This window comes from Macrotis lagotis, chromosome 5 (assembly GCF_037893015.1).
Source record: "Macrotis lagotis isolate mMagLag1 chromosome 5, bilby.v1.9.chrom.fasta, whole genome shotgun sequence".
NCBI classification, from domain to species: Eukaryota; Metazoa; Chordata; class Mammalia; order Peramelemorphia; family Peramelidae; genus Macrotis; species Macrotis lagotis.
Window position 1 is genome coordinate 264150390 of NC_133662.1, and position 21798 is coordinate 264172187.

Here is a 21798-nt window from a genome sequence, read left to right on the forward strand (position 1 = left end):
AAAAAGAAAGTAAAATATCAATTGGAAAAAGAAAAGAAATTCTGAGCCAGGGAACTCCAGAAAAGCCTAGAAAGCCCTCCATGGACTGATGCAGAGTGAAGGGGGCGGAGCCTGAAGTGCCAAGGCTGGGGGCTGGCAGCGCAGCTCTGCCCTTATCTCCCCAGTCAGCCTGTGCCCGAGTCCTTTGAGGTGATGGGTTTTCCATTTGTATTCCTGATGATCAGCAGAATGTCCAGCCGCTAGTCTTGGCCCAGCTCATCCTGTTTGACACAGGAAGGGATTGCAGGTTCTCAGATTCTATGATTCTGTAAACATCAGGTCATGGTGGGGTCGCCAGGTGGCCCATCGGCCCCGGAGTCGGGAGGGCCTGAGTTCAAATCCAGCCTCAGACACTTCATAATTACCTAGCTGTGTGACCTTTGGTGAGTCACTTAACCCCATTGCCTTAAATGAATAAAAAATAAAACTTAAAAACCCCTCGTCATGTCATGTTTCCTTATTCCTTCATATCCAGGGGAGGAGCTGGGGGGCCCGAGCACGACCAGAGCAGACGACCTCCAACTTTCTCATGGCTTTTCCCTTATTCCTCTTTCACCACATGACTAATATCTTGAGAGCATCCATAAGACCTCTCCGGGAATCCAGGCTGTTCAGCAAAGGGGGGAGTGGAGGAGGGACGATGTGCAACAAGATGCTGCAAAAGTGAATGTTTCCTGTTAAAAAAAAAACCCTCCAAATATAGTAAAGAAAAAAGAAAGGGATCCTGGGGTCTTAATGTCTGCACTAAGAGACCCAGGGTGGCTCCTGGGGGCGAGGGGCGGGGCCCGCTCTCCTCCTTCCTGGTCAGGCCACGTGACCCAGAGAAAGCACGTGGGGGGTCTTAGCGGGGACCTCAGGGAGGGGGCGCTCTCCGTGAAAGGCTCGTCAAGGAGCGGAAGCAATGCTTTGGGGAGGAGCGCCGCGGTGCCTGCTGGGAGACGTAGTTTCCGCCTAGGATTCTCGAGGCGCGCAGGCGGGGACATGGGCTGTCCGCACTCTATTTCCCAGAAGGCTTTGCGGAGGGCCCGCAGTATCGCTGAGTGAAGGGTATTATGGGAATGGTCCTTCGCTTCTGAGTGCGCCGCGGCTCCGGGGAGCCAGAGGCGGGTGGGGAGCGGAAGCTCGGCCCCGACTCGGCTCCAGGGTCCTGCTGCCGGCGCCCGGAGGCCCACAGCTGAGGGAGGAAGGAGAGGTAAGACCGAGCACGCGCCTGCTTCCCCTCCCCCTTCCTCAGTGCCAGGCAGTGAGGGCGGGGCACCGCGCATGCGCCTGCCCACATCCTCCTCAGCCCTTCCCTTGCTGGGGCCACCACGTGGCCGTGGGCGCTGTCTGCGCACGCGCGACCCGATGGCTCCGCCTTCTCACGTGAACGGAGCGTGGGCGCGGGTGCCCCGGGCCCCCTCCCCCACCCCTGCTGACGTCACCTCCCCGCCACGTGCCTCTCCGGACCCCAGGCCCATCTCCGCCAGGAGGGCGCCCCGCTCCGCGGCTGCAGGGGCCTGGGGGTGCTGCCCGCCGGGGCTGGGGCTCCGTGGCGCCTGTCAGCTGGGGGGTGGCAGCGACCCCAGACCCTGCCATCCCCCGGGATGACTCCTGGGCCCGGTGGGGGCGGAGCTGGCGGCCGCCTTGGGGTTCCAGGACGGGGCCCCTCCCCTGCCCCCTCAGGTCCCCCCGCTTTATTATGGATGATGCGAAGGACAAAGAAATGCTTCCCTGCAAACACTGCGCAGAGAGCCCCGAAGCCCGGTTTTAATTACTGGCAGCACACAGGTGGGGAATGGGTGAGGCGCCGGGGCCCAGCCGCAAGGCCGTCCCTGGGAAAGCGGGGCTGGCCCAAGTGGAAGACAGTGACCCCCCTTGATGACCCGGTGACCCTCGGTTGGGCCGGGACTTGCAGGTGAGACCCAAGGGGAGGAGGCCCTTCTCCTTCAGGGCTTAAGGAGGTTGGAATGAGGTAGGAACTTGGATAAAGAAGGCCATCTGCCCCGTAGGGACGAGGGAGGCAGGGCCGCCCTTCTTCGGCACCAGATCCTTCTCAGGCACACCTTATCACAAGGTCCGACCGGGAGGAGGGAATGGAAGGACTTTTCCCCAGATTTGTATTTTTATATCTCAGGATCTCTCTTAGGCATAACTCCAAGACCAAATTATAGTTTACCCTATCAGACACACTTCATGGAGGCAGCTAGGTGGCCCAGTGGATAGAGCACCAACCATGGAGTCAGGAGGACCTGAGTTCAAATCCAACCTCAGACACTTAGTAATCACCTAGCTGTGTGGCCTTGGGCAAGCCGCTTAACCCCATGGCCTTGCAAAAACCTAAAAATAAAGTAAAATACTTCATGCTTTAAAATTTTATTTATATTAGATTGATGATTATCAAATGATGATACCAACCCAAACCCAGAGAGCCATAGAAATCTCATTTCATTTACCTATATTTATGTTGACTATCCTCTCTTTATCCCTTGGGACACTACTCACTCTTTCTGAGTTCTTTTCCTGCTTTCTCATTTTCTGAATCTTGAATATCTCACAGGTTCTTTCTTGGAGCCCTCTTCTCCTTCCCCAATCTCACATTTCCAGTTGCCTGTTGGACATGTTGAGCTAGATTTCTTAAACTCTGGGTATCTAATTTGACTTTATTTTCTATAAAACCTTCCCTCCTTCTGAACTTTTTTTATTATTATTGCCAAGGTTCCACAATTCTACCATCTTTTTGGCACTCAAATTTATAACCTATCATCCTCAAAGTCTTCACTCCCTCACCCCCAAAATACAAATTGTTGCCAAAACCTGTCTATTTTGCCTCTGTGACATCTCTTGTTCAATTTCACCTCTGCAGCATCTCTCCTATTCACCCCTCTTCTCTTCCTTTGTATTTCCACCACCCTGGTACAGAACCTCAAACTTTGACTAATACAGTAGCCAGTGGGGTTTGGGGGTGCAGGGTGGGATCTTCCTGTCTCAAATATCTTTTCACTTCAGTTCATCTTGTACTTAGCCCTAAAGTGATTTTCCTAAAGTACAGCTCTGATCACATCACCCACTACTTAATCTACCACCACCATAGCCCCCCACTCACACTTTTTAGTTTTCTTCTGCATTACAACCCATCCATATTCTGAAGATCAGCAACACTGATTGCCCCCCACCTCTATTCCTGGAAGGCTTTTTCCCCTCATCTCTCTGCCTTCTGGTATTCCTGATTTCCCTCATGTTTACATAAAATTCTACATTCTACAAAAGGGTGGGGAACCTTTTTACATTGAGGGCCATTTGGATATTTATAACATACTTTGGGGATGATATTTAATCAAGTAATTAATTTATTCCTAAAAAGCTTCTAGTTCCACCTGTAGTTGTCTTGGCAATGTCAGACCAACAGGCAAAGATTCCCCACCCCTGTTCTAGAAGACTTTCCCAATCATTTTCCATCCTAGACCCTTCCTTCTGATTATTTCCAGTTCATCCTATTCCAAGCTTGTTTGTATTTATTTACATGTTGTTTCCTCTCTTAGAATTTGAACTTCTTAAGAGCAGGGCCTGTCTTTTGTCTTTGTACGCATATAGGAGGACTTAGGAATTGAACAGTATTTACTGTCTGACTCATTAAGAAATGCTTATTAGTTGTTTGGTGGATCTGAGTAAACATGCTGTCCAGGTCTGCATGTAAGGTGCATAATGCAATGGTTAGTTCTTGGATGTGTGTCTCTATCTTGGAAGGTATGAAGGTTCAGGTGGATATGAATGTGCATAGTTCTGGCTGGTGTGGTTCTGGTGTGTTTAGTTACACCCTTCTGTTCTGGGAGTCACTGGGATCTTGAGCCTGCCTGGGGCTGGGGTAGCTTCCATTCTCTGGAATCTTCCAGCTACATCATGTGCTATCAGGTCTTGCTTCCTTCCCTCATTCCTTCCTCATTTCCTTTCAACTACTTCTGTGAGATTTTGGTGCTAGAATAGGAAGGGATGTCTACTGATTTGGGTCCTCATTCTGTCTAAGACATTGCTCCCTGCTTTCTACTTGGGGAGCCCAGTTCGTTCATTCTGGTGGAATTTCTGCCTTTCTCCTTTTTAATCTCAGGAGGCCTTTGCCTTTTCTATTAGTGGTCTCCAGCCTATTCAAGAAAAATTCATTGACATTTTTGTTTTTCTTTGACTCCTCTCTTTACTTTGATTTTCAGGTTCTCTATTGATAAGGACAGAAATGGTAAAAATCATAACATGATTGAAAAAGATAGGGGCAGCTAGGTGGTCCAGTGGATAGAGCACCGGCCCTGGAGTCAGGAGTCCCTGAGTTCAAATCTGGCCTCAGACACTTAATAATTACCTAGCTGTGTGGCCTTGGACAAGCCACTTAACCCCATTGCCTTGCAAAAACCTAAAAAAAAAAAAAAAGAAAAAGATATGGCTCTGGTCACTAGGACATGATTTCCAATGATGGCCTTGATAATGAAATGTGGGGCCATGGGAAGAGGTATATTTTTCTAGCCAAGATGAGGCTTAAGAGGATATTATGAATTTTATTTTAAGGGCAAGTGCTTGATTAAAAAAGCTTCTTTGTAAAGTATGTATTTTAGTTTTGGGGTTTTTTTTTGTTTGTTTGTTTTTGATTTTGCAAGGCAATGGGGTTAAGTGGGTTGCCCAGGGCCACACAGCTAGGTAATTATTAAGTGTCTGAGGTCAGATTTGAACTCAGGTCCTCCTGACTCCAGGGCCGGTGCTCTATCCACTGGACCACCTAGCTGCCCCTTAAAGTATGTATTTTAAAGCAAAGTTCACTTCAAAATTTAAGAAGAAACTAAGATTAGGTATGATTTGCCTTCTTTAAGCTTGCTAAATAAAAATAATGTTCATTATTACTAAATTATTCATTAAATGGTCATCTTAAAAAGTTACCCTGGTTACTCACTCTGAACAAAATGTGCATATCATTTTGTGTGTGTGTGTGTGTGTTTCTATGTGTCTATGAGATTGTGTTTCTGTGTGATAATGAAGATGATGTGTTGTCATGACCAGAACATTCCTCAGTAATGCCCATGGCCTACGAGATTGCTGCCCATTTCATTAGCCCATCGGGTCTGGTTTTCACTCCTATAAGTACAAAGCATACAAGAGGTTTTTCCCCATAAATATTCTTTAAAGAACAAAATTCATAGGCAATTCGTTTGCATGCCTAGGACTATGGAGGTCTCAAAAGAACCCAAGTTACAATATGTGAGTGTGATTCAGGCCTCTTCTGCTGTCTCCAGCCTCTCTGGCTGAGCAGCCCCAGGTAGTGTCCTCAGGGCCCCAGCTGGCAGCACCAGGGTTAACACTGGACAGTTGGAGGTGAAGATGTGTCCCTCCAGAGAAGGCCTCAGTTGAAGTGATCTTGCTTTTGAGCCCCCAAGTCCCTATTTACTGGAAAGAGAAAGTGATGTGGGTGCCCCAGGAGAAGACTCTTTCCCTGACCCTTTATCCTGGATCTTTAGGGAGGGCTTGATGTGAAGGAAAAGATCTTAGAACTTCCAGCAATTCCTGGTCATCGTGACTGGTCTAAGTTATTTTGAAGTCATGTTGGGAGAATAGTGTGGAAGCCATGACTAGGGAGGACTTGGCCTGAGTACTTGGGATAAGAGGTGAGCATTTCCAAAGGACTGGCAGGGAGAAGGGAGGCAGGAAAACAGATGACTCAGGAGAGAGTTTGTGAAGGACAGAGATGGACAGTATCAGCAGCTGACCCCAGGTCTTGTCTCCCTTGCTCTCTTCCCTACTTCTTCTTAAGCAGTATCAGCTCACCTGCACTCCTTGGCAGGCCCTGTCACAGGTTGGACAGCCTGTGTCAAGGTGGAAGGGGTAGGGAGTCCACTTAGTCATTCTTCAGCTGTGATTGACAATTCTGTAAGATGGTTAGAGCAGGTGGATGGAGGGATGAGCCAGGGTGCAGCACTGATGATGCTGAAGGGCTTGGGGAGTGAATCTCAGGTGGTTGTCTAAGACACAAGCCAAACTGGTCTCTGCCCCTCATGCTTTCTTTCTGCTTCAGCTCAGCCTTCTAGAGACCCTGCCCTTTCCCCAGCAGCAGGATGCAGGATCAGGTGGGAATGACTCCAGGTTTCATCAAAGACTCATTTCAGGTGAGTTCAAATTGTTCCCTGACCCTTCTCTGCTCTTCCCTTTCCTCTATTCAGTTCAGCAAACATCATTAAATGGGCCAGTGAAAGTGAAACTCCTCTCCTCCACTGATGGATGAAGATTTGTATCCACAGGGAATTGAAAGCAAAGACTATAAGAAAGAGACAGTGCCAGAGATAGAAGAGAAGAAAGAAGGAACAGGAATAGAGATTGGGAGGGAGGAATAGAGGACATGGGCCTAGGAGAAACAGAGGCCACCCACTCAGGGGACCTCCTTGTGGATCCACCTTCTACAGGAATTGTATTTCCTCCAAAACCCCAGCAGGAGAATGTCCAAAGGAGATTTGTTTAGGGTGGAAAAGGGACTTCAATTCTTGCTAGAGGAGGATTCATTGAATGTGCTTGGAAAGCTTGGGTTGGAAAAGATAGAGAGCTGGGCCAGTGTATTCATTGGACATTCATGAGGAAGAGGTAGACTGGCTGTGTTTGACCCCAGCAGGCTTCACTAGGACTAATGAGTGGACATCAGAAGAGGTGACCATATAGTTTTATGAGAACAGGCTTCGTGAAAATGAGAGCTGTCAGAAGATACATGCCTGACCAGGTAGGGTGATGCCCTTCCTGGTGTTGTGCCCAAAGAGCGAGATGGAGACCAGAATTTGATAAGATTGGAGATCTTTATTCCCGGGGACTGTCTAGGGATTGAGTACCCGAGTGTTCAGGGGATAGGCTTTTTATAGTGTTTTGGAGGAGAGGGGGAGTACTGAGAGCAAGCAGGATACAGAAGCAAAGACAGCAGTTAGATATATTGTCCTGTCATAAGGTTCCATATAGATAGGGGTGAGAAGGCGGTCAGGGTCTTTGTGTAATGTTAGAACATATTTTCTGAGATGGAGGGGATCAGGAATTCACAGACTTCCTACAGGTTTGGGGGGGGTGGAAATTACTACCTCATGGTTCCAGCTACCTCTGGGGCAGAGGGAGGCACAGACGGGGTTTAACAGATACAGCAAGGTAATTAGGCTTACAAGGGTGCTTTGTAAAGTTTTAGACAACTCATGGTATATCCATGACCCCAGGGTCAAGCATCTGGATCCAGTCAGACTATACACAAATATCGATATTGCAAATTAATGGAATATCTGTGACCCCAGAGTCAAGTATTTGGGTCCTGTCCAGTTATTTTCAGACTCAGGGGTACCTAGCCAAAGTTATATTTCTAAGGAGTTTCTCAGGGCCCAGATGTATGTCAGGAATCCCTTTCTATACAGGAATTTCACAAACATTGATATTGTACTTCACTGGAATCTTCTGTGTGAACCTTAATGACCACTTCTTAGGGGTATCATGACCTGTGCTCCCTCTTCTGTCTGCCCTAGACCGGATGCCTCTGGGTTTCCTTGCAGCCCTAACTGACCAAAAAATCACTTCCTAAAATAGCATTAAGTATTAATGGGAAGAGCAGATTTATAGATAACTTCCCTGAGACCCAATTAAACCAATTCATCCTCACAGTGTTTATGGCTGAAACAAGAATGAGGACAGACTACAGCTTTGGAAGTCTTTTTCTGGAGATCTCTGACAGCCTCGGTGACATTGAAGGCAATTTTTCACATCCTCCAGAAAGAGAGGAGACCCTAAAACAGAAGACCTTGAAAAAAGACCAGGCATGGGAAAGAGGATCTGTGCCCAAGGCTGCCCAGGGATGAGAATCTTGAAGTAGATTTTCAAATTCCAATAAAGAACAGTTAGTTTTTTAGCAAAGATGATGGGGTGTTATTACTTCTTTTTTTTTTTAGTTTTTCTTTTTTTTTGCAAGGAAAATGGGGTTAAGTGGCTTGCCCAAGGCCACACAGCTAGGTAATTATTAAGTGTCTGATGCTGGATTTGAACCCAGGTACTCCTGATTCCAAGGCCAGTGCTCTATCCACTGCACCACCTAGCCACTCCTGTTATTCTAAAAGAGAAATCCATCAAAAAAAATTTCATGAACAACTGATACTGGAGTTGGTTTTCTCTCTCTACAACATTTTCCCATGGAGGCATACTTGATGAAAGTAGGAGGGAGGAGCAAGCTGTATTTTGCAAATAGCTTGTATTAGATAATACAACTCAATAGAAAGTGAAATAAAAGGGGCAGAAATACCAGGGCCCACTTGTGTAAATAGTTGACTATAAAAGAGTATTTGATTTCCAAATGCCAGTTTTCCAAGTTATCACCAAGGAACCAAGAAGGTGGTGTGCTGAGAGAAACCAAGGACCGTTAATGTTTAAATGTATCATTGAGAACGCGAAGCTTGTTTTAGCCTTTGTTGGAATGTTGCCTCCTGAACCAGTTGGTCAGTAAAGGAGAGGTATTGCCCAGTTGTGCCAAAGGAGAATTAATATTTGGGCTGGGATTGCCTATGTTGGTATTGTGCACTCAGTGGTCAGAGGGAGGCAGATTTTCTGATGTGGTTTGGGGCTTTAGGAGTAAAGGGCCTGGTTTGGGGGGGGGGGGGTTCCTTAGGAGAGGATTGTCGGGGTGACATGAATAACCTAATGTACACAAAGCTACTGTTTCTATCACTGAAGTCCAACACAATTAGAGCTGCAGCTATCTGGAGTGAGGAACCTGGCTAAGGATGAATGTGTTTGGTTCAGGAGTCTGTGACATTCAAGGATGTGTCTGTGGACTTCAGCTGGAAGGAGTGGAGGTGCCTGAATCCTGCCCAGAGGGCTCTATACAGGGAAGTGATGCTGGAGAACCTGGAGAACCTGGTCTCTGTGGGTAAGTGCGGCTCTCCCCATGGGAAATGCAGGACTGGGTTATGACCAAAAGATTCCAGACTGTCTGTCTCTTTGGTTGTGTCCTGGCCCCTTAGTGGTTGCTGGAGAGAATGCTCTGGATTAAACTGTCCTACCATCCCCTCTTTAGTATCCATCCACAGCCCTTCATGGCATGGGCTCTGCCTGCCCTTCTGGCTTTCCACACATCACTTGAGTTTGCCTTCTCTGGATCCTGGGGCGCAGCCTGGCCACCTTTCCTCAAACACACAGTACATTCAACCTCCTGTCTCCAGGTTCTTGTCCCTCCCTAATTGAGGACCCCCTCTCCCTCTCCTGGTCTACACAAAGGATTGTGCCTCCTCCCCAAGGGACCTGATGCTTATTTTTTGAACACTGTTTTCCCTCCTATGTGTCTCTGTGATTTTCTGAGTGGAGGCAGTTTTTGTGGGCATGCCCAGTGTCTGTACCCAGGTTGGGCCACCCTGGAAAGGTCTTTCTCTTAGTATAGAGTGGGTCCAAAGAGGTGATTATCCTCCTGACCCTCACACTCATCTGGGATTAGGAAGTTCCCCAATGCTGCAGGGTGAAATTGCTCTCTGCCCTCACTGCCCTGTGGAGCTTGCCAGGGTTCTCCCTGAAGTTTGTCCAGGGTCTACCTCACATTCTGGCTCCACCTCACCTGCCAGGCCTTCTTTTTTTTCCTCTTGGACCTGCATGGTGAGATGACCAGGAGCTTTTGGGCAGTCTTCTTGCCATCATCCTCCTCTTTCTCCTGCCAGCTCCTCTTCCTAATATATTTCTTCAACCATTTCTTTTTTTTAAGTCATTGGGGTTAAGTGACTTGTCAAAGGTCATACAGCTAGGCAATTATTAAGTGTCTGAGTCTAGATTTGAACTCAGGTCCTCTTGACTCCCACCTAGTTGCCCCTCAATGATGTTTTTTGATCCCATACTTTGGGTAGCTTCCGTGTTACACAGCCTGCTCTGTCCAGTAAGCAAACATCTGTCAAGCCCTCCTATGGGCCAGGCACTCTGCTACCAGCAAGGCCTACAAAGAAAGGCAAGACCATCCTTGCTCTTAAGGAGCTCAGGATCAGATGGGAGGGACAGCATGCAAACTGCTGTGTACAAAGGAGACTGAGCAGATTTGAGACAATCCACAGAGAAAAGGTGCTGCAATTAAGGGGGATTAGGATTGGGTTGTGGTAGAAGGAGGGATTTTATTTGTGACCTAAAGGAAGGAAGCCAAGAGACAAGTGAGGGAAGATGCCAAGCCCAGGCAGGAGGGAGAGCCACTGAAAATGCCCACTCTGATTGGAAGATGGATGGGTTTTGTTGAAGTAATTGCCAGGAAGCCAGCATCCAACACTCCTCCCACCCCCCCCTCCACTCTTTGTCTTCTATTCACCACTCTGATTGCCTGAGAAACTTGCATGGGGGTCCTCAGCTCCCCTCCCATAGTGCAGGACTGGTAGAATGTGGGAATGAGAATAAAGCCAGGGGAAGCTTGGCATTGAAAGAGCTTTGCCCTTTCCTTGATGCAGTCCAGACTAGCCATTCTCAGCACTGGCTTTCCAGTGCAGTTCTTTAGGACTGAGTAGATCCAGCCCAGAGTCCAGGCTGAGGACAATAAAGTCCCTCTGGGTCTTCTCCTTGAGGGACCCATTATTCTGGTGGAGAGCTATCTGGGAAGGATCTGGGAACACTCTGAGGAGGAAAGACCAGTTGCAGGAAGAAGAGCTGTTGTCTAGGCTGCAAAGTACCTTTGGATGAAGAGCCCATGGAGCTTGTCACCCAGGTAGTATGTCTGGGAAAGACAGCAGGGGTGGGCAAGAAATTGGATCTAGAGTTCGGACCCCTGCTCCATTGGGAGACCAGACTACTTCAGACCACCCTCTGGTCATTGTCTGCACCCTGCTAATCCTTGATGAGTTAAATTCTGAATGTCTTCTGTTCTCATGGGCAGGGATTCCCATTTCCAGATTGGACATGACCTCCCTGTTGAAGAACCAAGAAGTTTCTGGAAGTTCCAAGGATGGAGGTCCCAGAGGGTCTTGTCTAGGTAAGTGAACTACTGGGAGGTGGTGGGAGTCAGAAGCCTTTGCCTTGTTTTCTGTCCCACTATTATGGAGGTGCCTTCACTTGGATCCAAGGTGGGACCTTGAGTTTTATATTGTGGTAGCACAGTAATCATTGCTCTCTAGTAATCAGTTTTATAAATTTTTCTTAATTGGATGAATTTGATATGCTGTCTCGGAGAGATTATCATTTGCCTTTACAAAATTCTTGAAGAATTTAAACAATTTTCCTCATGCCTCTTGATACATATATATATGCCTTTTTAAAAAAATTCTTACTTCTTTTCGTTGACAACCTTTTCAATTATATCATCTTTATTTTCCTTTTTTTTTGAAATTTGGATTTTAAATTTTATCTTTTGTTATTTGGAACTTGACAAACACAAATAGAAATATATATGTATGTATATATGTATGTATGTATATACACACATGCCATTAGGAAAAAAAAGGAAATATAGTAAAATAAGTTAGATTTAATCATTGGCCATGCTAAAAGTACACATTTCTCCTAATGAGCCATTTATTGTTGCAAAGAATAAAAATTAATGAGGAAAAAATGTTTTGAATAAATTAACACATCATTGGAATCTGATCATATGTTCAATGAGCCACACTCATAATCCCCCCATCTTTGCAGATAAAGAAAGGATTTAATGTTTCTCATCCCATCTTGTGATCTAAGATTGATTATTATAATTTTAAAGCCTTCAATTTATGGAAATATTGGTTTTTTTAATTTATTTTCTAGTCAGTACATATAATTATTTTCTTGTTTCTATTAAACTTAACATACATTGGCTATGATTTTTTTGTGTCATTCTACCAAACATTTGCCTTCTTCTTTGTCATGAATTCTTTACTACTACAGAAATTTCCATTATGAATATAGTTTTATATTTGGAACCTTTCCTTCTGTCTTATTTTTTTAGGTTGATTTGGTTTATTAAAATTGGCATGGATCAGGCAAATATGAATCTCCTAACATACAATGAATTGAGATCTATATAATCCCACTTCTACATCGTGTTTATTTCTTTTTGAAATTTTATACTAAATTTAACTCATTGATTACTAAATTTTCCTCTATTTCTTCCTACTCATTATTCTCCTTAGTTCATGGTACAATGTCTCTTCTTTCTGAAGGATATCATTCATTTAATTCTTCTTTCCACATGACTTTCCATATAAAACACCTTTATGCCATATAAATACAATTGACTTTGTCTAAGGTTATAGGCCTGGAGACTTTCTGCACCTGAATACTCCACTTGTGAGGTGGTGTATGCCTTCATCACCTCTGAGTTGTTCCATGACATTGCTCAGGGATTGTTCAAATTTGTTTTTCTTTATAAATTGTTCTGATTCTCCGTACATTTTTTTGGGGGGGGGATGGTTTTTGTTCTCATACATTTCATGCATTCATATTTTATATAACTTTTATCAATTAATTCAAAGATTTCTTTCCCTGGCTCTTTCCCATCTAATTTCAACTGCATTGATTTTGTTTGTGCAAATCCTTTTTTAGTGTTATGCCTCAAAATCATCTGTTTTATTTTCATTTTTTCTGTCTATTCCCCATATGATCATGAATTATATGATAGTTGTGATCTAAATGTAATTTCTGCTAAACTAATGTTACCACCTTACTGTGCCAGTTGCTGTTGAAGATTCTATTATTGTGTTTGTTTTTCTATGTTGTATACCTAATCTGATCCAGTGATTGACAACTTTGTTTTTTAGCAATGTACCAAATAATTTTGATCATTACTACTTTGTAATATGCTACTGGCATTTGTGTACCCATTTCCTTACTGCTTTTTTGTTGTTTCCTTTAAGATTTTTGGCCTTTTATTCCTTCATATATGAGCTTATCACTTATTTTTGGTTCTATCATGTAATCTCTTGGTGGTTTGATTGGTATGGCACTAAACAAATAGCTTTTGGATATTGGCAAATATTTTTTTTAATATTGGCAATTTTTTAATGTTAGCACTATCCCAAACATAAGTTATTAATATGTCCAAAATATTTGTCTATTTCTCTAAAGAATGTTTTATAAATGTGTTCATATGATTTTATGTGTCTTAGAAGTTAGACTCTCAAAGATTTATATTTTCTCTGTTTATATTGAATGTAATTTCTCTCTATATACATAATAGGTGGATTTATTTTATAAATTTTTATTTTACTAACATTGTTTCAGTTCGTTTTTATGGTTGAATCTCTAGGCATCTTTAAAGAGATTACCATATCTTAAAAAATTAATAATTTTCCTTCTTCTTTGCCTATGTTTATTCCCTCGTTTTCTTTTTCTTTCTTATTGGTATAATGAACATTTCTACTAATAAATAATAGTGGTGATAATGAAATTCCTTGCTTTACTGTTGGTCTTCCTGGAAATGTCTCTAGAGTTTCTCTAATAAATATTATGCTGCATATTTGTTTTGGTAGATCCTGTTTGCTTTAAAGAGAGGATTATTTAATCTTGTGGGGGTTTTTTTAGATTTTTTTTCAGGAAAATGGGTGTTGTCTTTAGTGCATAGCCTTTTTGGTACCTGTTGTTTGAATCATGACTTTTAAAAATTGCTTTTGTTATTAATTTGACCAATTATCTTAATAGTTTTTCTAAAACATTGAACTGCTAAGTCATTCCTAATATAAATTCCATCTCATCATAGTGTTTACTCTTTCTTATATGTTACTATATAGCTCCTTTGCCAGTATATAATACTTTGTTTCAAAAATTCATCAGGCTTTATTCACTGTAATATATACTCTGAGTTATGTCTCCTAGGTTTAAGTAACAAAAGTATATTAGTATCCTAGAAGTGTTTTTACAAATAAAATTTATATAATGGAACCAGTTCTTCTCTGAGTGTTTGATAGCTCATTGTCCTCACTAGAGGAGACAGAAATTGGAATTTATCTAAAAAAAAGGTTTATTGCTATTGCTTTGAGTAAAAGATCAGGGGTGAGTGATTCTTTTTTTTTTTCCAGATTCCCTTAGTAACAGGATGAAATTGAATACCAGAAACTCAAGTCTGCTACAGAACATTTACATGGAAGTATCATCCAAGAAGAGATTACTGAAATGTGCAACCTGGCATTGCAAGATGGACAAAGCTGAAAAATATGATGTTAATGTAGAAAAAGCAAAGGGCAACCTAGAGAGACAATCCAGACAAGTAATAATCACTTCCAGAGCAAATTTTAACAAAGGTTGTAGACCTCAGAGTAAGATATTTGGAAGATTTAGCTTTGGGTCAGTTTTTGTTGAACTTTGGAGAGAAATAATGGGGGAAAATCTCTGTAAGTATAAGCCACTTGGAAAGGGCATCAAAGATTTTCTTACTCTAATTACTCATAATACATTCTCCTTGGGGAAGTATGTTTTTAAGTATACTAGATCTAAGAAGCCCTTTAGGTACCACTCAGACCTGATTAAATTTCATAAAATACATGCTAGAGAGAAGCAATATAAACACAATAAATGTGGCAAAACCATTGGAAGAAAGTCAGATTTTATTGACCAACAGAATAAAGACAATTATGAGTACAAGGAACATGAGAAAGCCTTCTGCTACAAGGGAATCTTGACTGAACATAAGAGAATTCATATTAGAGGGAAACCTTTTAAATGCAGGGAGTTTGGAAAAACTTTCAGCAAGAAGGAATACATTGCTCATCAGGGAATTCATACTAGAGAGAAACTCTTTGAATGTAACAACTGTAGGAAAACCTTCATTAAGAGGCAGTGCCATAATAAACATGAAAGGATTCATACTGGAGAGAAATGCTTGAAAAATAGTGAGTGTGGAAAAGGTTTCAGTAAGAGTGGACATTTTACTATCCACAAGAGACTTCATACAGAACAGAAACCTTTTGAATACAAAGCTTGTGGGAAAGATTTTTATTTTAAGGAAAACCTTTATAGGCACCAGAGAATTCATACGAGAGAGAAATTAGTTGAAAATAATGAGTGTACAAAGACTTTCAACCACAGGGAAAACCTTATTAGTCATCAGAAAGCTCATTCTAGAGAGAAACTATTTGCATGTAATGAGTGTGGGAAAGGCTTCAGTGAAAAGGGACGCCTTAATAGACACCAGAGGATTCATACTGGAGAGAAACCCTTTGAATGTAATGAATGTGGGAAAGCCTTCAGTGAGAGTGGACATTTTATTGTACATCAGAGAATTCATACTGGAGAGAAGCCATTTGAATGTAATGAATGTGGGAAAGCCTTCAGTGAGAGGGGAAGTCTTAATAGACATCAAAGAATTCATACTGGAGAGAAACCCTTTGAATGTAAAGAATGTGGGAAAGGTTTCAACCGGAGGGAAAACCTTAATAGTCATTGGAGAACTCATACTAGAGAGAAACCGTTTGCTTGTATTGACTGTGGCAAAACTTTCAGCCAGAGGGGAAACCTCACTACTCACCAGAGAACTCATACTGGAGAGAAACCTTTTGCCTGTAATGAATGTGGACAAGCTTGTAGTCAGAGGGCAAGCCTTATTTATCATCATAGGAGTCATACTGGAGAAAAACCCTTTGACTGTAATCACTGTGGGAAGGCCTTCAGTGAGAGGGGGAACCTCATTGCACATCAAAGAATTCATACTGGCGAGAAACCCTTTGAATGTAATGAATGTGGAAAAGACTTTAGTCGGAGGGAAAACCTTATTAGTCATCAGAGAACTCATACTGGAGAGAAACCTTTTGAATGTAATGCATGTGGGAAAGCTTTTAGACAAAAGGGAAGCCTTCTTACCCATCAGAGAATTCATACTGGAGAGAAACCCTTTAACTGTACTGAGTGTGGGAAAGCTTTTAGTGTGAGGGGAAACCTTATTACTCATCAGAGAATTCATACTGGAGAAAAGCCCTTTACATGTAATGAGTGTGGAAAAGCTTTTAGTGGGAAGGGATACTTTATTACACATCAGAGAAGTCATACTGGAGAGAAGCCCTTTCCGTGTAGTGAATGTGGGAAAGCCTTCAGTGAGCGGGGAAGCCTTAATAGACATCAAAGAATTCATACTGGAGAGAAAAGATTTTCATGTCATGAGTGTGGGAAAGCTTTTAGCCAGAAGGCCAGTCTTACTACCCATCAGAGAACTCATACTGGCGAGAAACCTTTTCCATGCAATGATTGTGGGAAAGCCTTTAGACGAAGGAGGAACCTTATTACACATCAGAGAAGTCATACTGGAGATAAACCCTTTGTTTGTAATGAATGTGGGAAAGCCTTCAGTGAGAGGGGACACTTTATTACCCATCAGAGAACTCATACTGGAGAAAAACCCTATGAATGTAGTCACTGTAGGAAAGCTTTCAGTGAGAAGGGAAGCCTTAATAGACATCAGAGAACTCACACTGGAGAGAAACCCTTTATGTGTAATGAATGTGGAAAGGCTTTCAGTGGGAGAGCAAATCTCATTAGACATGAGAGAACTCATACTGGGGAGAAACCCTATGCATGTAATCAATGTGGAAAGGCATTCAGTGGGAGGGCAAACCTTGTTAGACATCAGAGAAGTCATACTGGAGAGAAACCCTTTCCATGTAATGAATGTGGTATAGCTTTCAGTAGGAGGGCAAACCTTATTGCCCATCAGAAAATTCATACTATTGAACACCCCTTTGAACATAGAGAACAGGGGGAAACATTTATTAAGAGGGAAATACCCCCAAATTGCCAGAGAATTAAAACTATACAGAAACCTTTTTCTTGTCATGAATGTAAGAAAGCCTTCAGAGAGAAGAACTATCTTATTACCCATCAAAGAATTCATACTGGAGTGAAGCATTTTGCTTGTAATAAATAGAAAGACTAGTTTTTAATGTTAGTGTTAGCCTTGTCTCTAGTGCAAGGATGCAAGTCTTTTCTTGACTCATTGTTTAACATTTATGTCTGTAACTTGGAGAAGGTGCTCCTCATATTTGCAATTGAGAAGAGCTGCCACCTCAGATGAGAGTTAGGATCCAGAAAGATATTCACAAGCTCTGGAATCCTGGGATGACTCTAGTAAAGTGGAATTCAGTAGGGCTAAAGGTAAGGCTTATGCTAGAGTACAAAATTCAGTTTCACAAATATAAGATGAGGTGTGGTTGGATAGCAATCCTGAACAGATTATCTTGGCCTTTTAGTGGCCTACAAACTCAACATGAATCAGCAGTGTGATGTGGAAGACAAAAACCCTGATGTAATCTTTAAGTGAAACATGGATTCTAGGAATTAAGGAGCTAATAGTTAACACTGCTTTGCACTCCTCTGGCATTATCTGAATAGTTTGAATTCTGATTTGCTGGTCACCAGGTTATTGAAAGAAGTGCCTAAGATTTAGAGTAGGGAAACTAGGATGATGAAAGACTTTGAGTCCAAGTCCTGGGGAATTTGCTTAAAATTGGATGTGCTTACAACCCTTGTGAAGAAAAAACAGGCATGATTCTGTTTTCAAGTATTAGTCTTATTGTTTGGTGCTATAGGACAAAACTAGGAGCATTGTGTAGATATTGCAAAGATATTAATTTAGACTTATCAGAAAAAAGCTTCATTACAATTTGAAGAAATATAATAGGCTGCCCAGGGAGGTGGCAGGTTCCTCCTCTTTGGAGGTTTTCAAGCACAATTTGGATGAACCATTTGTTGGATAGTTTCTCTTTGGGTTTGGGAATGGACTGGATTATCACTGAAGTACATTTCAACTCTCAAATTCTATGGATTCAGTGTATTTACTTCAAGAATGCTATGTGAAAGTCAATCCCTATTGATTGGGATTGGATAAACAAATGGTACTAGATGAATATAATTGAATAATTCTTACCTGTACAAAAGTGCTCGGGCTCCTATCCTGAGCCTTCACCTAGATACATAGCTTTCCCAGGTCTCCAGATGTCATGGACCGGTCGGTTTTTGGACGTACAGACCCTCCTTGGGGACGGAGGGCAATAGCTAGACAGAGCACCCAGTAGCAGTCTAACAAGCAGGTCTTTATTGCTTACATAGCAGCCAGCCTTCTCTCTTTTATAGTCCTGAGCTCCTCCCCTGTACCTCCCTCATGGGCAGAGTGAGTCCTGTTACCAGGGTGTTCCTAGAAGCCATGTGGGTGGGTTCGTATCCCCAGGCATCTCCTATTGCATAGGTGGCCAAGGTCCAGAGCTGGGTCCCTGACACAAAAGGATGAATATGAGGAATTCAGAGAAATTTGGAAAAAATTATTTCAACTGATTCAGTATAAAGTAAGCAGGACCAACAATATACACAATAATGGAAATAAAATTCAAAACTGAATCCTGTGTAGTTCAGATTGACTGTTTTTCTTTCCCTTTTTTTGGTAATTATATATAAAGATTGTTTTCAGCATTCATTTTTTTTGGGGGGGGGTGTTGCAAGGTAGTGGTGTTAAGTCACTTGTCTAAGGCCACACAGCTAGGTAATTGTTAAGTGTCTGAGGTCAGATTTGAAATCAGATTCTCCTGACTCCAGGGTCAATGCTCCAACCACTGGGCCACCTAGCTGCCCCTCATCACAAAACTTTTAGAATTGTTTTTGGTCTTTGTACTGCTGAGAGAGCTAAGACTATCATATTTGATCATCATGAAGAGTTGTTATTAATGAGTACAATATTCTGGTTTTGCTCACTTCAGTCACTGTCAGTTCATGCCAGTCTTTCCATGCTTTTCTGAAGTTCTCATGATTCCTCAAAGAACACTAGTACTCTATCACATTCATGTATAATAATTTGTTCAGCCATTCCCCAATTGATGGGCATCCCCTCAATTTCCATTTCTTTACCACCACAAAAAGAATTGCAATAAATATTTTTGCACTTTTGGGACCTTTTTTCCTTTTTTATGATATCTAATACAGGCCAGTAGTGGTATTGCTGCATCAAAGGATAGGCACAGTTTTATTGCTCTTTAGACATGGTTCCAAATTGCTCTCCACAATGGTTCATTCTTGGTTGCATTCCAAACTCTTGCCTTCCAGAATATTATATTCCAAACCCTACAAGCCCTTAACATGGATGCTGATCCTGTGTGATCCTGACTGTAGCTCCACAATATTTGAACTGTTTCCTTCTGGCTGCTTGTAATATTTTCTCTTTGACTTGGGAGTTCTGGAACTTGACTTGGCTACAGTATTCCTGGGGGTTTTTTTGGGGGATCTTTTAGTAGGAGATCCATGGATTCTCTCAATTGTAATTTTATGCTCTGCTTCTAGGATATCAGGGCAATTTTCCTATAGAAATTCTTTAAAAATGAGGTCAGGGGGCAGCCAGGTGGCACAGTGGATAAAGCACCAGCCCTGGAGTCAGGAGTAGCTGGGTTCAAATCCAGTCTCAGACACTTAATTACCTAGCTATGTTGGCCTTGGGCAAGCTACTTCACCTCATTTGCCTTGCAAAAAAAAAAAACCTGAAAAAAAAATGAGGTCAAGGCATTTTTCCTGATTATAACTTTCAGGTAGCCCAATGATTTTTAAATTATCTCTTCTGCATCTGTTTTCCAGTTCAGTTGTTTTTTTCAATGGGATATTTCAAATTTTCTTCCAGTTTTTCATTCTTTTAGTGTTGAATTTTTGTGTCTTGATTTCTCGCAGTCACCAGCTTCCTTTAGCTCCATTGTACATTTGAAGGATTTGTTTTCCTCACAGAGCTTTCTTATCTTTTTTTCCATCTGGCCAATTCTGCTTTTTAAAGCATTCTTCTCAATAACTTTTTTTTTAGGCTTTTGCAAGGCAAACGGGGTTAAGTGACTTGCCCAAGGCCACACAGCTAGGTAATAATATTGTCTGAGAACGGATTTGAACCCAAGTACTCCTGACTTCAGGGCCGGTGCTTTATCCACTACACCACCTAGCTGCCCCTCCTCAATAACTTTTTGAACTGTTTTAACTATTTGACCTAAACATTTTTTTAGAAAGATTTTATTTTTGAGTTTTACAATTCCCCCCCATTCTTGCTTCCCTCCCCCCACCCCTTACAGAAGGCGGTCTCTTAGTCTTTACAATGTTTCCATGTACATTGATCTGAGTTGAATGTGATGAGAGAGAAGTCATATCCTTAAGGAAGAAAAATAAAGTATGAGATAGCAAAATTACATAAGATAAGTTTTTTTTTTTTCTAATTTGAAGGTAATAGTCAGGTTTTTGTTCAAAGTCCACAATTCTTTCTCTGGATACAGATGATAATCACCATTGCAGATAGACCAACATTGTCCCTGGTTGTTGCACTGATGGAATGAGCAAGTCCATCAAGGTTGATCATTTTGCTGTTTTTAATGTTTTCTTTTTTTTCAAAGTATGAATTTTTATTTTATCAAATTTGCCTACAAACCAAGCAGTTAAGAGCAGTGTGAAAAGTTCCCACCTGTTCTTAAATTTCACAAAATTATTCCCCTCCCCTACCCCCATGTCTCAGTTTCTCTCTTTGTAAAAAGACAGATTTGCACTAGGTGATCAATAAGATCCCTTCTGTCTCTTAACAAACTGAAATCTCTTGGATACTATTCTAGCTGTTTAAATCTCTTTTTCCTCACGGAAAATGGGGAAAGCATAATAAGGTCATCATACTTCCATAATCATACTGATTTTAAAATCCAAATGACCTTGTTATGCAGTAGAAAATAAGTTAATTCTCTTTTACTGCAGTTTCCTTCTGGAGATGTTCTGTTATTCATTCATTGTAGTTGTTTCCCTATTGTAGCTGTATATCTAGAGCCAGCATATCAGGAAACAGATAAGACCCATAAGATCCTGTGTGGTCATTAAAATTGTTGTTACCATTGTTGCACATTGTATACACGTCAGGGCACTCAATGTACCAGAATCCTTTGCCTCCCACAGATACTTTTCTCTGAACAGTAATGATTCAGTGTATTTTTTCATGACTATAGCATTGAACTGTCTGTTCATATCCTTTACTGTTTGTCAATTGGGGAATGACTTGTATTTTTATAAATTTGACTCAGTCCTTTACATATATTTATATGAGAAATAAAGCCTTTATTAGAGATATTTGTTGCCAAAACTTTCCTCCATTTTTCTTTTCTTATAATTTTGACTGCATTGGTTTTGTTTGTGCAAAATCTTTTAAAATTTTATATAATCAAAATTTATTTTACATTTTGTCAGGCACTCTGTATCTTCTTTGTTCCTAAATTTCTCCCTTATCCATAAATCTGACAAAAACTATTCCTTTCTTAATTTGTTCATGATATTATCCTGTGTAAATTATGTACCTATTTTGACCTTATGATGTATACAGTGTGAGCTGCTAGTCTATATCTAGTTTCTGTCATACGTTGTTTTTGCCATTAAGCTTTTTTCTTATATCATTATTATTGTTGTTGCTGTTTGCAAGGTAATGGGGTTAAATGACTTTGAGTTCTTTTTCTAATGGGATTATTTCACATTCCCTTTTTTCATTCTTTTGACTTTGTTTCATTATTTCTTTGTCTCTTCCCCACAGTCTTGGTATTTTTTTGTTTGTGGTGCAATGGCGTTAAGTGACTTGTCAAAGGTCACATGATAACAACTATCAAGTATCTGAGACCATATTTGAATTGTGCCCATTTGACATTTGTTCGTGAAGCAGGAATGACTTTGTAACTTCTCTGTCTTCTTCTAATTAGGAATCCAGATATTCTCTACCTTTTCAATAGCATCTATGGTCAGGTTTTTTTCTCTTTTGCATACTCATTTTTATTTTTATTTTCCCCCTGGCTCATTATTTTAGTGAGGTTCCAGTCCTAAGGGATGGGAGATGATGCCTCAGGGTTCACA

The 21798-nt window shown here is 41.7% G+C and overlaps 1 protein-coding gene across 3 annotated transcripts; it reads left to right on the plus strand.

Annotated features, from left to right (window-relative positions):
- Nucleotides 1-1099: 1099 nt before the first annotated feature.
- Nucleotides 1100-20965, plus strand: LOC141489083 (uncharacterized). 3 transcript variants are annotated; one of them, XM_074189729.1, is made up of 5 exons: nucleotides 1100-1231; nucleotides 6068-6158; nucleotides 8800-8926; nucleotides 10892-10987; nucleotides 14004-20965. In XM_074189729.1, exons 2-5 carry the CDS (start codon nucleotides 6108-6110, stop codon nucleotides 16835-16837), a joined length of 3108 nt encoding a protein of 1035 aa, XP_074045830.1. In that variant the 5' UTR covers nucleotides 1100-1231; nucleotides 6068-6107; the 3' UTR covers nucleotides 16838-20965. The 3 variants fall into 3 exon arrangements, with proteins under 3 accessions (XP_074045830.1, XP_074045831.1, XP_074045832.1); XM_074189730.1 differs by lacking the exon at nucleotides 1100-1231 and adding an exon at nucleotides 1483-1936; XM_074189731.1 differs by lacking the exon at nucleotides 1100-1231 and adding an exon at nucleotides 7672-7875 and having other exon boundaries at nucleotides 6077-6158.
- Nucleotides 20966-21798: the final 833 nt, after the last annotated feature.